Raw genomic sequence first — 14,298 nt, forward strand, 5'->3', positions numbered from 1 at the left:
TGTTGCCTTCTGATTTTCTTCTATCATATTTCCTCTTACTTCTGTACATTTTTTTGCTTTAAACATGTCCTTTTTTCCTTATTGTCTCTACTTCTTTGATGGAATGTGTGTCACATACTCAAAGTTTTATACTCTGTAATTTGTTTCATTTTTTTGTTCTGGGAACTTATTTTCTGCTTTATATTAGTCTTAATATCTTTGTCCAATAATATTTTTACTTTCAACCATAATTATGGGTCTTTCTGTTGTTCCATGATTCCTAAGAAATCTACAGAATTCTTGCCTTAATCTTGGAATTAAGTTTCATTTCTCTTCATTGTATATTTGTCCACAGTGATCTGAACTCTTTGAATTTTTATACTCATTCATCAGACTTTTCGAACTTCTCTATTGAATTATCTTCTCATGATAGGTTTTGTACTAGGTTTTTATTTTTATTTTCTCTCTTGGCCTTTCAATCTTTCAGTCTTTTTCTTATATAACCAATAACTTGTTTACTGTTTCCATCTACATTCTTTGACCTTCTCCTTTAACTGCTCAACAGATACTCAGGGATAGCTGACATCTATTACTATACATTCAGGGTTGTCAGGATCTGACCTAAGTTCCTAACTAGAGTAAATGTGGACAGGAGAGGAGATCTAAGGTGCATTTTCAAGCCCCTTTTCCCTTGGTCAGAAGCTTTTTCCATTCTAGCTTAAGGCTCTGTACTCTGATCTGTACTGCTTGCATCTTTCACTCACTCTCTTCTAATTGCTTTTCATTTCTTTTGTGTATCTGGACAAAATCAGTGTCTTTTCCTTTTTACAGGGTTGTGGGTGGGTGGGTTCAGGTTAAGTCACCACCATGGGATGTAGAGAAAACCAAGCAGGCAAGAGCTATCAAAGTAAGAATCTTAAGTTCAAGCTGGCAAAACTGTTTTTTTCTCTCTGTGTACAGAGCACTGATTGAGAGTTCTAAGTATTTTAATTCTCCAATGTTTGTTCTTTCATCAGCTTTTTTTTGCCTTGTCTAAAATTTCTATATTTTCTTCCTTTTTATTCATCATTCCTTATTTATATATGATACATAATTTCTTTTTTTGCTTTTATATTTTTGTTTTTTTAATTAATTTAATTTGAATTATCAACAATCACTTCCATAAGCTTTTGAGTTTTAAAACCCTCCCTCCCCACCTTTCTCCTGAAGAATGGCGTGCAATCTGATATAGGCTATACATATACATACCTATTAAACATATTTTCACATTAGTGATGTTGTAAGTAAGAATTAGAACCAATAGGAGGAACCACCAGAAAGAGGAAACAAAACATAACAGAAGAAAAAATATAGCAAATAGTATGCTTCAATCTGCATTCAAACTTCATAGTTCTTTCTTCTTTGTGGATGGCATGTTCCATCATGAGGCCTTTGGAGATGTCTTAGATCCTTTCATTGCTGAGAAGGGTTAAGTCTATCAATATTAGTCATTGTACAACATGGCTGTTACTGTGTACCATGTTCTCCTGGTTCTGCTCATTTCACTCAGCATCAGACCATACAAATCTTTCCAGGTTTTTCTGAAGTCAGGCTATTCATCATTTCTTATAGCACAATAGTATTCCATCACATTCATATACCACAACTTGCTCAGCCATTCCCCAATGGATGGGCATCCTCTCAATTTCCAATTCTTTGCCACCACAAAAAGAGCTGCTATGAATATTTTTGTACATGTGGGTCCTTTTCCCATTTGTGTGATCTCTTTGGGATATAGCCCTAGAAGTGCTATTGCTGGGTCAAAGGGTATGCACATTTTTATAGCCCTTTGGGCATAGTTCCAAATTGCTCTCCAAAATGGTTGGATCATTTCACAACTCCACCAACAATGCATTAGTGTTCCAATTTTCCCACATCTTCTCCAACATTTATCATTTTCCTGTTTTGTCATGTTGGCCATTCTGATAGGTGTGATGTGGTACCTCAGAGTTGTTTTGATTTGCATTTCTCTAATCACTAGTGATTTAGAACATTTTTTCATATGATTATAGGTGGCTTTAATTTCTTCATCTGAGAAGTGCCTGTTCATATCCTTTGACCATTTATCAATTGGGGAATGACTTGTATTCTTATAAATTTGACTTAATTCTCTATAAATTTAGAAATAAAGCCCTTATCAGAGACACTGGTTATAAAAATTCTTTCCCAATTTTCTACTTTCCTTCTAATCTTGGTTGCATTGGCTTTGTTTGTGCAAAAACTTTTCAGTTTAATGTAATCAAAGTTATCTATTTTGCTTTTTGTAATGTTCTTTACCTCCTGTTTAGTCATGAATTCTTCTGTTCTCCAAAACTCTGATAGGTAAACTATTCCTTGCTCTCCCAGTTTGCTTACAGCATCAGCATTTATATCTAAATCATGAACCATTTTGACTTTATTTTGGTATATAGTGTGAGATTTTGATCTATGCCTAGTCTCTGCCATACTCTTTTCTAGTTTTCCCAGCAATTTTTTTCAAAGAGTGGGTTCTTATCCCAGAAGCTGGGGTCTTTAGGTTTATCAAATTATAGATTACTATAGTCATTGCATACTTAACCTATTCCACTGATCCACCACTCTATTTCTTAGCCAGTACCAAGCAGTTTTGTTGATTGCTGTTTTTTAATACAATTTAAGATCTGAAATGGCTAGGCCACCTTCCCCTGCATTTCTTTTCATTAGTTCCCTTGATATTCTGGACCTTTTGTTCTTCCAAATGAATCTTTTTTTTTAACTCTATAAAATAATTTTTGGTAGTTTGATATGGCACTGAATAAGTAAATCAGCTTAAGTAGAATTGTCATTTTTATTATATTAGCTTGACCTACCCAGAGCAATTGATGTTTTTTTCCAATTATTTAGATCTGACTTTATTTGTGTGAAAAGCATTTTATAATTGTGTTCATATAGTTCCTGGGTTTGCTCTGGGAAGTAGACTCCTAAATATTTTATAACATCTACAGTAACTTTAAATGGAATTTCTCTTTCTATCTCTTGCTATTGGGTTTTGTTGGTAATATACACAAATGCCAATGATTTATATGGGTTTGTTTTATAGCCTGCAACTTTGCTAAAGTTATTTATTATTTCAAGTAGTTTTTTACTTGATTCTTTAGGATTCTCTAAGTATATCATCATATCATCTGCAAAAAATAATAGCTTTGTTTCTTCTTTGTCTATTCTAATACCTTCAATTTCTCTTTCTTCTCTTATTGCTAACATTTCCAGTATGATATTGAATAGCAGTGGTGATAATGGACATCCTTCTTTCACCCCCAATCTTATTAGAAATGCTTCTAGTTTGTCCCCATTACTAATGATGCTTGCTGAAGGTTCTAGATAGATGCTATTTATTATTTTGAGGAAGAATTCATTTATTCCTTTGCTCTCTAGTGTTTTCAATAGGAATGTGTGTTGTCTTTTGTCAAAAGCTTTTTCTGCATCTATTGAGATGATCATGTGGTTTCTGTTAGTTTTGTTTTTGATACGATCAATTATGCTGATAGTTTTCCTAATATTGAACCAGCCCTGCATTCTTGGTATAAATCCTACCTGGTCATAGTGTCTTATTCTTGTGAAAAGTTGCTGTAATCTATTTTCTAATATTTTACTTAAAATTTTTGCATCTATATTCATTAGGGAAATTGGCCTATAATTTTCTTTCTCTGTTTTGACTCTTCCCGGTTTAGGCATCAGCACCATATTTGTATCATAAAAATAATTTGGTAAGACTCCTTCTTCACCTATTTTCCCAAATAGTCTATATAGTATTGGAATTAATTGTTCTTTAAATGCTTGATAGAATTCACTTGTAAATCCATCTGGCCCTGGAGATTTTTTCTTAGGGAGTTCATCAATTGCTTGTGCAATTTCTTTTTCTGAGATGGGGTTATTTAAGTATTTTACTTCTGCTTCTGTTAATCTGGGCAATTTATATTTTTGTAAATATTTATCCATTTCACTAAGATTGTCAAATTTATTGGCATACAGTTGGGCAAAATAGTTCCTAACTATTGTTTTAATTTCCTCTTCCTTGGTGGTGCTTCACTCTTTTCATTTTTGATACTGATAATTTGGTTTTCTTCTTTCTTTTTTTAATTAAATTAACCAAAGGTTTATCTATTTTATTGGTTTTTTCATAAAACCAGGTCTTAGTTTTATTTATTAGTTCAATAGTTTGTTCCTTCATCAGCTATTTTTTTGCCTTGTATAGAATTTCTATCTTTATTTTCTTTCTTTTTATGCAGATTCATCTTTTCTTATTTATATCTGACACATAATTTCTTTAAAAAAATTTTTGGAGGTTTGGGCATTGGAGCTTTTGGGCAGCTACTCTGTCCTCTTGATGGTCACAGACTTAAAATTTGGTTTCACACCTCTGTGAGAGAAACTACATTAGGAGAAGTGAACAAACATTGACTAAATACTATTCACCTGACACTGATCCTCATAATAACTTTATGAGGTAGATATTATTATTGCCAACATTTTAGAGTTGAGAAAACTGAGGCAGACAAAGGTTAAGTGATTACCCAGTTAGTGTCTAAGGCCAGATTTGAACCCAGGTTTTTCTGACTCCAGGTCCAGAACTCTATCCATTCTATCATCAAGCTTCTAGCTGCCACCCAGATTACAGTCTGTTTACCATTGAGTAGGTGAAACATGTCCCATGTTGAAACTATTATGAGTCAGGATTAGAACTTTGTAAACCTATCAAAAAAGAGCCTAGACATCATCTTTCAAGAAATTATTGAGGAAAAGTGCCTGATATTCTAGAACCAGAGAGTAAGAAACTGAAAGAATCCAGCAATCACCCCCTGAAAGAGATCCCCAAAGTAAAAGTCCTAGGAATATTGTAGCCAAATTCCAGAGTTCCCAGGTCAAGGAGAAAATATTACAAGCAGTAAAAAACTAACAATTCAAGTATTGTGGAAACACAATCAGAATAACTCAGGATTTAACAACTTCTACATTAAGGGACTGGAGGGCTTGGAATATAATATTTCAGAGGTCAAAGGATATAGGATTACAGCCAAGAATCACCTACCCAGCAAAACTGAGTATAATCCTTCAGAGGATAAAATGGACATTCAGTGAAATAGAGGACTTTCAAGCATTCTTGATGAAAAGACAAGAGCTGAATAGAAAATTTGACTTTCAAATATAAGCCTCAAGAGAAGCATGAAGAGGTAAACAGGAAAGAGATATCATAAGAGACTTATTAAGGTTGAACTATTTACATTCTTACATGAAAAAATGATATCTGCAACTCTTGAGACATTTGTCAGTATTAGAGTAGTTGGAGGGAAAAAATCATATACAGATAGATAGAGATATAGATATAGATTTTTTTTGTTAACTGTATTTCAATAAAAATGGTTTCCTTTGTAATCTGATGCATCATATTTTCTGCATTAAAAAGGATTATTTGGAGATGGAGACCTAAAGCTTCAACAAACTGCCAAAAGGAACCATTATACACAAAAAAATAGGACTGTCTGCTCTAGAATGTAATGCTTAAAACCACATTACTCTCCGGGAAAATGATGTACTCCTAGAAATACTATAATAGTTCTATTCTGAGAAGGCTGAAGACAGGTTAAGCAGACCCTTAGAGGAGCAAGTAGTGCTTTAAAAGCGGGGAAAATGAATATTTTCTATTTTTGTCATAATAAAACAGTGTATTTGTAAACTGGGCTGTCTTTTTTTTTCTTACCTATGTTGGCTTCAATTAATTTTTTAGAGTCCTATTATGTAGCAATAATTACCCATCCCTAAGTTAAAGAATAATCTCTTTTAAAAATAAAAAATTCTTTGGATTGTTAACATGTTGAGTTCTTTCCAACCTCTCACACCTTAGTCTGGACTCATGTCAGTCATTAGGTTTTTCAAATTCTTGTCTGAAGACAGTCAGAGAAGTATAGATTAGAATAGGATAGATAGACCTTTAAGGCATAGGGAGTCATAGAGTGGAAGGTACAGAAGTGAAAGGTGAAAAGATTTCACATAGAAACTTTACCTACTTTAAAAATATTAGCCTAGGAATGACATTGGCTTTTGTTATCCAGAATATATAAATCTTTGACTTTGAAGATTCTTGAATTTATCACTGAATCCTCAAGTTAGAGTATGAAGAACCCTAGAAATTCTCTAGGTCACATTCTCCACACATATTTTACAGGTAAGGAAAGTGAGGTCCATAAAGGTAAAATCCAAGGTCAAAAACTGATTTAATGGTTTAGCTATAGACAGTAGTACTGTTTCTATTGCTGCACAAAACAAACTATAGTAATGACAAATAAATTACTTTATATTTAAAAAATCAAGTTTACATTCTTCCAGTGATTATACATTATACAAAATTCCTTCGATGTCTCAGTCTGAGCAAAGCCATCTTTACCTCTTTGTTCCTTAGTGAGTACACCAAGGGATTCAGCATGGGTGTGATCATTGTTTGGAAAATGGCCACAATCCTATCCATAACATGTTTTGAGCCTGGTCTTAAATAAATGATAAGAGCAGGCATAAAGTAAAAGAGGACAACAATGCAATGGGAAGCACAGGTCTGGAAGGCTTTGTGTCTGCCCTCTGCTGTGCGGATCTTCAGAATAGCATGAACAATGGACACATAAGAAAGGAAAATCAGGAAGCAACAGCCAGAGGCCACCACACCAATGTTAACAAAGATCACCATCTCATTGACTGAGGTGTCTACACAGGCCAACTTGAGAATGGGGGGTGCATCACAAACATAATGCTCAATTTGATTGGGACCACAGTAGGGCAGGCGGAAGGTCAGGGCAGTCTGGGCTGCTGAGTGGATAGCACCACTGAGCCATGTGCCACCAGCTAGAAGGGCACACATTTTACCACTCATCATGGTAGCATAGTGCAGGGGATAAGTGATGGCCAGGTAGCGATCATAGGACATAACTGTGTAGAGGAAACACTCAGTGCTTCCTAGATAATGGAAGAAATAGAGCTGAGCTGCACAATTGTGAAATGAGATGGCCCCACCATCTGGGGAGAGGAGACTCATGAGTATCTTGGGCACAGTGACAGTGGAGAACCACATGTCAATGAAGGAGAGGTTGGCCAGGAAATAGTACATGGGAGTGCGGAGGTGGGAGTCCACTTTGACCACCAGCAGGATGAGGAGGTTCCCTACTAAAGTGAGTGCATATATCACTGAGAAGATCCCAAATAGGGTTGTCGCCAGTTTGGGTGCATGTGGAATCCCTGTGAGGATGAATGTAGTCACAAAGCTCTCATTTTGTCTGTCCATTTAGATAATGAATTCTTTTCCTAAAGGAGGAAAAATCATTCAATCAATTGACAATCATTTTTAAATATTGTGTTAGTCTTTTTTTTTCATTACTTCCCAACTTTAATGTTTTACTGCTTGTATACTTATAATATAGTTTTTGTTGAAAGAAGAATTACCCCAAGGAAATGCAAAGATAGAGAAGAACAGGGTACTTAAAATTTTATGAATAATGTTAAGAGGCATTGGAAATACAAACCAGAAAATAAAACAGCTCCTGAGTTCAATAATTCTATACTATCTTAGAAGAAATAACATATACACCTAAAATTGTAGCAGGGGTTGAGCACGAACTTTCTTTACATGTAATCTATGTGATCACCCTTCCTTTCACCTTCTACTCATCTATTTTACTCATTCATTCTCCTACCAGGTTCTAACACAATTAAAGGATGTGCTTGGATATTTTTCTTAACTAAAATTGAAATGTGTCTTATTAATTAATTAGCTCTAAGCCATTACCCAAGTTTATTAATATTATTTATTAAATACACTAGAGAAATCTCTTTTCCCATAACTTCTTACTCATCTCAATACTAAGCTCCCTAATATTCTAGGCTTAAATAAGTAGCAATTTATTATATATAATTTATGAACAATGTAACATAATAAAACAAAGATATAAATAATTATTTATGATGTATGAGCTCTGAGACAAATCATAGGCATAGTCACTTTTAATCATCTTTGATACTTCTAATTTCTCATCAGTTCTGGAAACACAACACCACAAATCACTTCCTTCAGAATATCAATTAAAATTTCTCATCAAGAATTCTTTTCATGTTTCCTCAAAAGATAAGTTAAATTATTTTTCTCATGAAAGAAGCACTGCCTTAAAAATAGGATGCAAAAGGTAGTAACAAATAGAAACTTCTCTTAATAGAAATTGAAATTAGCATCAAGGCTATTCAAATTAATGCTTGGATTTTCCTGTCCTTCTATCCCAGTTAATATTGACATTTCCTGTGAGTATGAGTGAATGCATACTGAAGAAAACAGAAGAAGGTAGTGATAGTAAGGGTTGAATTTGATAATGGTAGAAATCAGAGGTGAGAAAGAGGGTAGAAGGTAAGAGTCATAGAAAGTAGAACAGTGGCACTGGTAAGCTCTGTAAGGTTTTCCCCTCATCTTACATGGGAAACATGATGCACAAATAGAACTCCACCAGGTTGTTGGTTTGGTTTTTTTTTCCAGATATGACCTGAGGAAATTCTTAAGATGGGCGGTCTTGGTGAAGATCTGGCAAAATTAGTGGTAGGAATAGGTTTGGAAACAGGAGAAATACACAAAAAGAAACACAGATAATCAAAGAAGCATCAGAAAGATAGCTAGAAAGAAGAGGAGGAAGAAGGAGGAAGAGAAATATAGGAGAGAGAATGAGCGAGACAAAGACACACACACACACACAGACAAAGACACAAAGAAAGAGAGAATAAGAGGGAGAGAGAGAGACAGAGAGACAGAAACAGAAACAGAGACAGAGACAGAGAGAGAGCGCTATTGTCACTGCTCTGTGTGAAGAGAGGACTTACCCAGAGAAGACTTCGTGTTGTTAAGCGTTGTAAATTACTAGGATTTTGCATTTTACATGTATTGAACTAAGTCACCAATTCAATAGTTTCTCTTTTGTTTTCTTTATTCTTTCAATACAATTCTTCCATAATATTGTCAATTCTATATACAATTAGCAATTGCAACTTCTTGTTAGGTTTTCTCATGCCATGGAGTCTTGGATGCAAAAGGTATGTATATCAATTTTTAATAAAGATCTGAAATTGCAAGCATTGAGTGAAATAGTCAATTTGGTATGTAACACTGAAGTCTTTAGGGTACTAAAAGGCTATATGGCCAAACATATAAAATGCTTTGGAAATTTCATGAGAGCAAACAGTTGAATGTCTGCAAATGTGAATAAAATATTAAAGGGGAAATAATCCAACTTCTTATTGGACAAACACTTATGAGGCATCAATTTTGACATACAAAGGAGATCTAGGAAATTTTTGTATCATATCTCTGAGCTTTGTGACCCCAACATCTCTAAACCTCTGGTATCCCACAGGAAAAATTAAGATAATAATATTTATACTATGTGCCTCACCCTATTTCTATGAGGAAAATGTTTTATACACACTAAAGAACTGAATAAATGTGTGTACTAAAAAAAAAAACCTTATAATCATGATTTCCTGAATATATCAGTTGGTGTGATGCTTCTGAAAATAAACAAACAGAAACCATTATCCTGTCCTGTCTTTGTGTGAGGCCACAAGACACCCGTACTTGGAATTCTGTGCCCCGAGTTTGATTTGCTATGACTCAAGAAAAACATATTGGAGCAAAAGGCACGTCTGCAACCAGAATCAGCTAGGTGTTGTTGAGCCTGGCTTCCAAGGAAAAACTAAAAAGGTTAGAAATCCAGGGATGTGTGATGGTTAAGAAGAGTTAAAGCAACATCTATACATTTATGAGGGAAATAGGTTGAACATATAAGTATATCATTAAATCTTTACATGTGCTCTGTAGTACATTGGAGACAACATCTTCAAACTTGAAACACATATGAGAAGAATAAAATAAACTAATACTTTGCATAGTGGGCATAATAAACAAATTTTGGAAAAAAACATTTCCCTAAGAAATTATCTAAACTGGAAATATAAATGGGTTCAAAAAAAATTCAGGTCAGTGTTTGAACAGCGAGAATTAAATAGAATTTAGAGTCACTTTGGCCCTATTTATTCATTAAGTAGATAAAGAAACTGAGGGAGGTTAAGTGATTTGCCCAAATCAAATAGGTGACAATGGCTAGACCCATCTGAGTTGAACATCACAGAAATTTGATTTGCATGACTATACATCTTTGTAATGGAATATAATTTTCTTGCCTTCTTAACTGAGAGTAAAGGGACAGGGAGGGAATTTGGAATTGAAAATAAAATAAAATTGAATTTTGATTTTTTTTAAATCACATCACAAAAATGTAATTGGTAAATGTTTCACAAATGAAAAAGTATAATACAACATAAAAAAATAAAAACCTGAGTATGAATCCTGCCTTAGACACTTGCTACCTGTGATATGGATAAGTCACAGCCTCTCTGTGTCTCAATTTCCTTATCTCTAAATTAAGGATAATAATGACACTTGCCTCACCTATTTTTTGTGAACATCACAAATTTTTAAAGTGCTATATAAATTCTATCTTCTATTTTATATATATATATATATATATTATATATGTGTGTGTGTGTGTGTGTGTATATAATATATATATGACCTTTGTGTTAGATCTGGGAAGGATTTCAAAGATCACATAGATTCCTGTCTAAGCCTTTACTTTTCAGATGAGGAAACTTTGGATCAGAATGTTAATATCACTTGTCCAAGATCGTACAACAGGAAGGATTAGAATCAAGTCTCAAAACGAAGACTTCTGAAAAATGTGACTCCATGTTCTTTGTTCTTTTGAAAATACCACACTCAGAGGACTAAAGAATCCAGATATTCGGACTATTTATATAATGTTCTTACTACAGCACTAGTGCTGCCTTTCTAGATGGCAGGAAACTAGGATATTTTAATTTGATATCAGATAGCATAGCTAAGTACATTGGTAGAGACAGAATCCTTGGTGGGAAGGATCATGGACCTAATACAATATAGCAATTTTCTTATTTTTATTTCCTATTATCCCTCTTATTCCAATTCCAGAAAAACCCATACTTTGCCTTCTCCTGGGATTTTCTCCCTCCTTTATGGAAGTTCTTAGAATAATATCATGAGAAAATCTTAGAAGAAGATTAGGCACTTACGGTCTTCAACAATGCAGCTGAGCATAGCAATCATGGTCAGAACAGAACAAAAGACAAGGACAAATGCTGCTCATATTGTAACAGTGCCATGAGCCAAGCCCCCATGCTGAGCTGAATTTGTAAAACCCAAAAATACATGAATGGAGCAACTAAGTCCAGCACTTTAGGCAGTTAGAATGCAATTCCACATCTCTGCTTACATATAAATGAATGTGGGTTATGCCAATATGTAATTCTAGATGCCTAGAATAAAGAAGATAACAGATGAGGAGAAATGAAGGCAGCTTTGGGTCAAAGAGAAAGGCTTAAGAATCTGAGTTGAAACAAAATTCTAATAAGTTTTTTGGAATTTAAAATCCAACCCTCAATAGAATTATAGTGCCTAGTACTAGATTCTAGGTTAGGTTCCTTAGTTTTGCAGCATCACCACAAACAGAAGAATTAGAAAAAATCACAAGATTAAAACATAAAGTGTAGCAAATATTATGGGAAGCTCAGTACAATGGAATTCCACTTATATATGTCTTTCTCTGATTTGCCTGTATGTCCTTTGCTTGTTCTTCCTCCTTACCTAATGTAGACATTATCCAGGGTTTAACTTTGCAATCTTCTCCTTTTTTCCTCTGTGTTCTATTCTTTCAAAATCTCATCCACTATCATGGCATCAACATAATGTGTATGAACCCCAAATCTATACCACCATCCATTGCCTCTCTCCTTCATTTCAACCTCTCTATTAGGTATCCCTATCTTGGTATCTCACTGCCACTTCAAACTCATGTGCAAAGTCAAACTTAATTCCTCTCAAGTTGACCTCTTCCCAACTTTTCCATATTTATTACTGGCACCATCAATTTCTCAATCACACAGTATAGATACCTTTAAAATTTCTGTCTCTCATTCAGCTCCTTCAAATTACTCACCAAAGCTAACTGATTCTGCCTCCACAAATTCTCTTGATTCCAATCCTGTTGCAATCATCTTAGTTCAGGCCCTCATTCATTATCTTTCTACATTATAGTAACAAACTTATGTGACTAATTTGTCTGCCTCCATCCCCTCCCACTGACCCCACTACCAAGTAACCCAAACCCTGCATGTTATTGATTCAGTAGTACTAATACACAACTTTAATTATGTCATGCCATGCTCAAGTGATCTACAAGGCTTCTAATTGTGTATAGACTAAAGCCCATACTTTGTAACCAGGAATGTAAAGGTTACAGAGAAAGAAAAGCCTTAGAAATGATTGCCCAGCCAAATATCCTTATTTTACAAGTGATTCATCTCCTGTACTATAATGTAGTGTGGAAAAAACTTAGACTCAAAAGACCTCTGTTCAAGTCCTATCTCTAACACATGATCCTAGGCAAATAATTTCATCAATATGCACCTCAGTTTTTTCCATTTATAAAAATAGGAATAAAACTTTTAATGTCTGTTTCACAGAGTGATTATCCAGAAGGCAACTTGCAAATTTTAAATTCCTTATAAATAATGTCTAATAAATAAATAAGATTTTAAACTCCTTGAGGTCAAGAAGTGTATCTTATTCATTTTGCATTCTCTGGAGCACTTAGTGCAGTGTCTTGCCCATAATGATTCAATAAATATTTGTTGAAGAATAAAGGAGGATGTGAAGGAGGGAGCAAGTGGATGAATAACTATATCCACATCCTTTTTCCAATTAGGGATTCAAGAGTTTTCCCAGTCCTTTGATACTGACCTGCTAGACATAAGCCCTGCATCAGGAAATACATTTTAAAGGCAAGAAAAAGATGAAAGGGGGTAGTTCCTTCTTTGCAATGAGGAGTCCTCCTAAAAGCAAACTCCACAAGAATAATAAGGGAAGCAGCTCCTGCCCCCCCCCACAAAGAGTATCAGATTAAATTGGCTTTATCCCAGAGGGGATAGGGTTGCTCTGAACTCCCTTGGTGCTCAGGAGAACAAGAAGTAAAACAATTAAGATTTAAGTGTTTACACATTTGATCTTCATTGGGTTATTTGCACCTCCAAATGTATATTTTGTTTTGGAAGATGAGTATTCCAAGAAAAATATCACTTTCTATGAATTACTCTTTATGGACACAATATACAAAAAGAATTTAGGAACTCTTTTCTTTATCTAATTTAATTTAATTTTTTTGTTACATTTTAAGTTCTGAACCATCTCCCTCCCTCTCTTTCAATCCTGCATTAGAGAAGGCCACCATTTGACACATATATGTATATACAAATATATATGTGTATATATGCACATACATATGTACATATATGTAAAACCATATTATGTGTAATTATATTTATTGGTTCTTTGAAGGCAGATAATATCTTCCTTAATAGTCCCTTTGTATTTGATGTATTTATAATACTCAGAATAACTTAATCATTCACAAGTGTTCCTTGACCAACATTGCTGTTACTGCAGATATTGTTCTCTCAGTTCTACTCATTTCACTCTTCATTATTTCATTCCAATCTTTCTGAGTTTTCCTAAAACCAACCTGTTCATCATTTCTTGCAGCACAGTAATATTCCGTCACAATCATATGCCACAAGTTGTTTAGCCATTCAGCAAATGATGGCCATCCCTGCAATTTCCAGTTCTTTGCCATCACAAAGAGAGTTGCTATGAATATTTTAAAACATAGAAGTTCTTTTCTTTTTTCCTTGATGACCTTAGGAAATAGATCTAATAGTGGTATTGCTGGGTCAAAGGTATACACAGTTCATAACTTTTTGGATATAATTCCAGATTGCTCTCCAAAATGGTTAGATCAGTTCAAAGTTCCACCAACAGTGTATTAGTGTACCAATTTTTTTACATCCCCTTCAACATTTGTCATTTCCCCTTCCATCATTTTAGACAATCTGAGAGGTGTGTGACATCTCAAAGTTGTTTTAATTTGAATTTCTCTGATGAATAATGATTTAGAGAATTTTTTTACATATATTTATATATAGTTTTGATTTTTTGATCCCCAAACTGCCTATTTATATGCTTTGATCATTTGGGAATGACTCATTTTTTTATAAATTTGAGAAATTTCTCTATATATTTGAGATATGACACTTTTATCTGAGAAAGTATCTATACATTTTTTTCCTAATTTTCTACTTTCCCTGTAATCTTGGCTA

General features: G+C 34.2%; 1 protein-coding gene across 1 annotated transcript; it reads right to left on the reverse strand.

Annotated features, from left to right (window-relative positions):
* Positions 1-6,370: 6,370 nt before the first annotated feature.
* Positions 6,371-7,303, reverse strand: LOC114023036 (olfactory receptor 10G9-like). The gene has a single exon (XM_027835525.1). It carries the CDS (start codon positions 7,301-7,303, stop codon positions 6,371-6,373), a length of 933 nt encoding a protein of 310 aa, XP_027691326.1.
* Positions 7,304-14,298: the final 6,995 nt, after the last annotated feature.

This window comes from Vombatus ursinus, unplaced genomic scaffold (genome assembly GCF_900497805.2).
Source record: "Vombatus ursinus unplaced genomic scaffold, bare-nosed wombat genome assembly UNPS02014816.1, whole genome shotgun sequence".
Taxonomy (NCBI): Eukaryota; Metazoa; Chordata; class Mammalia; order Diprotodontia; family Vombatidae; genus Vombatus; species Vombatus ursinus.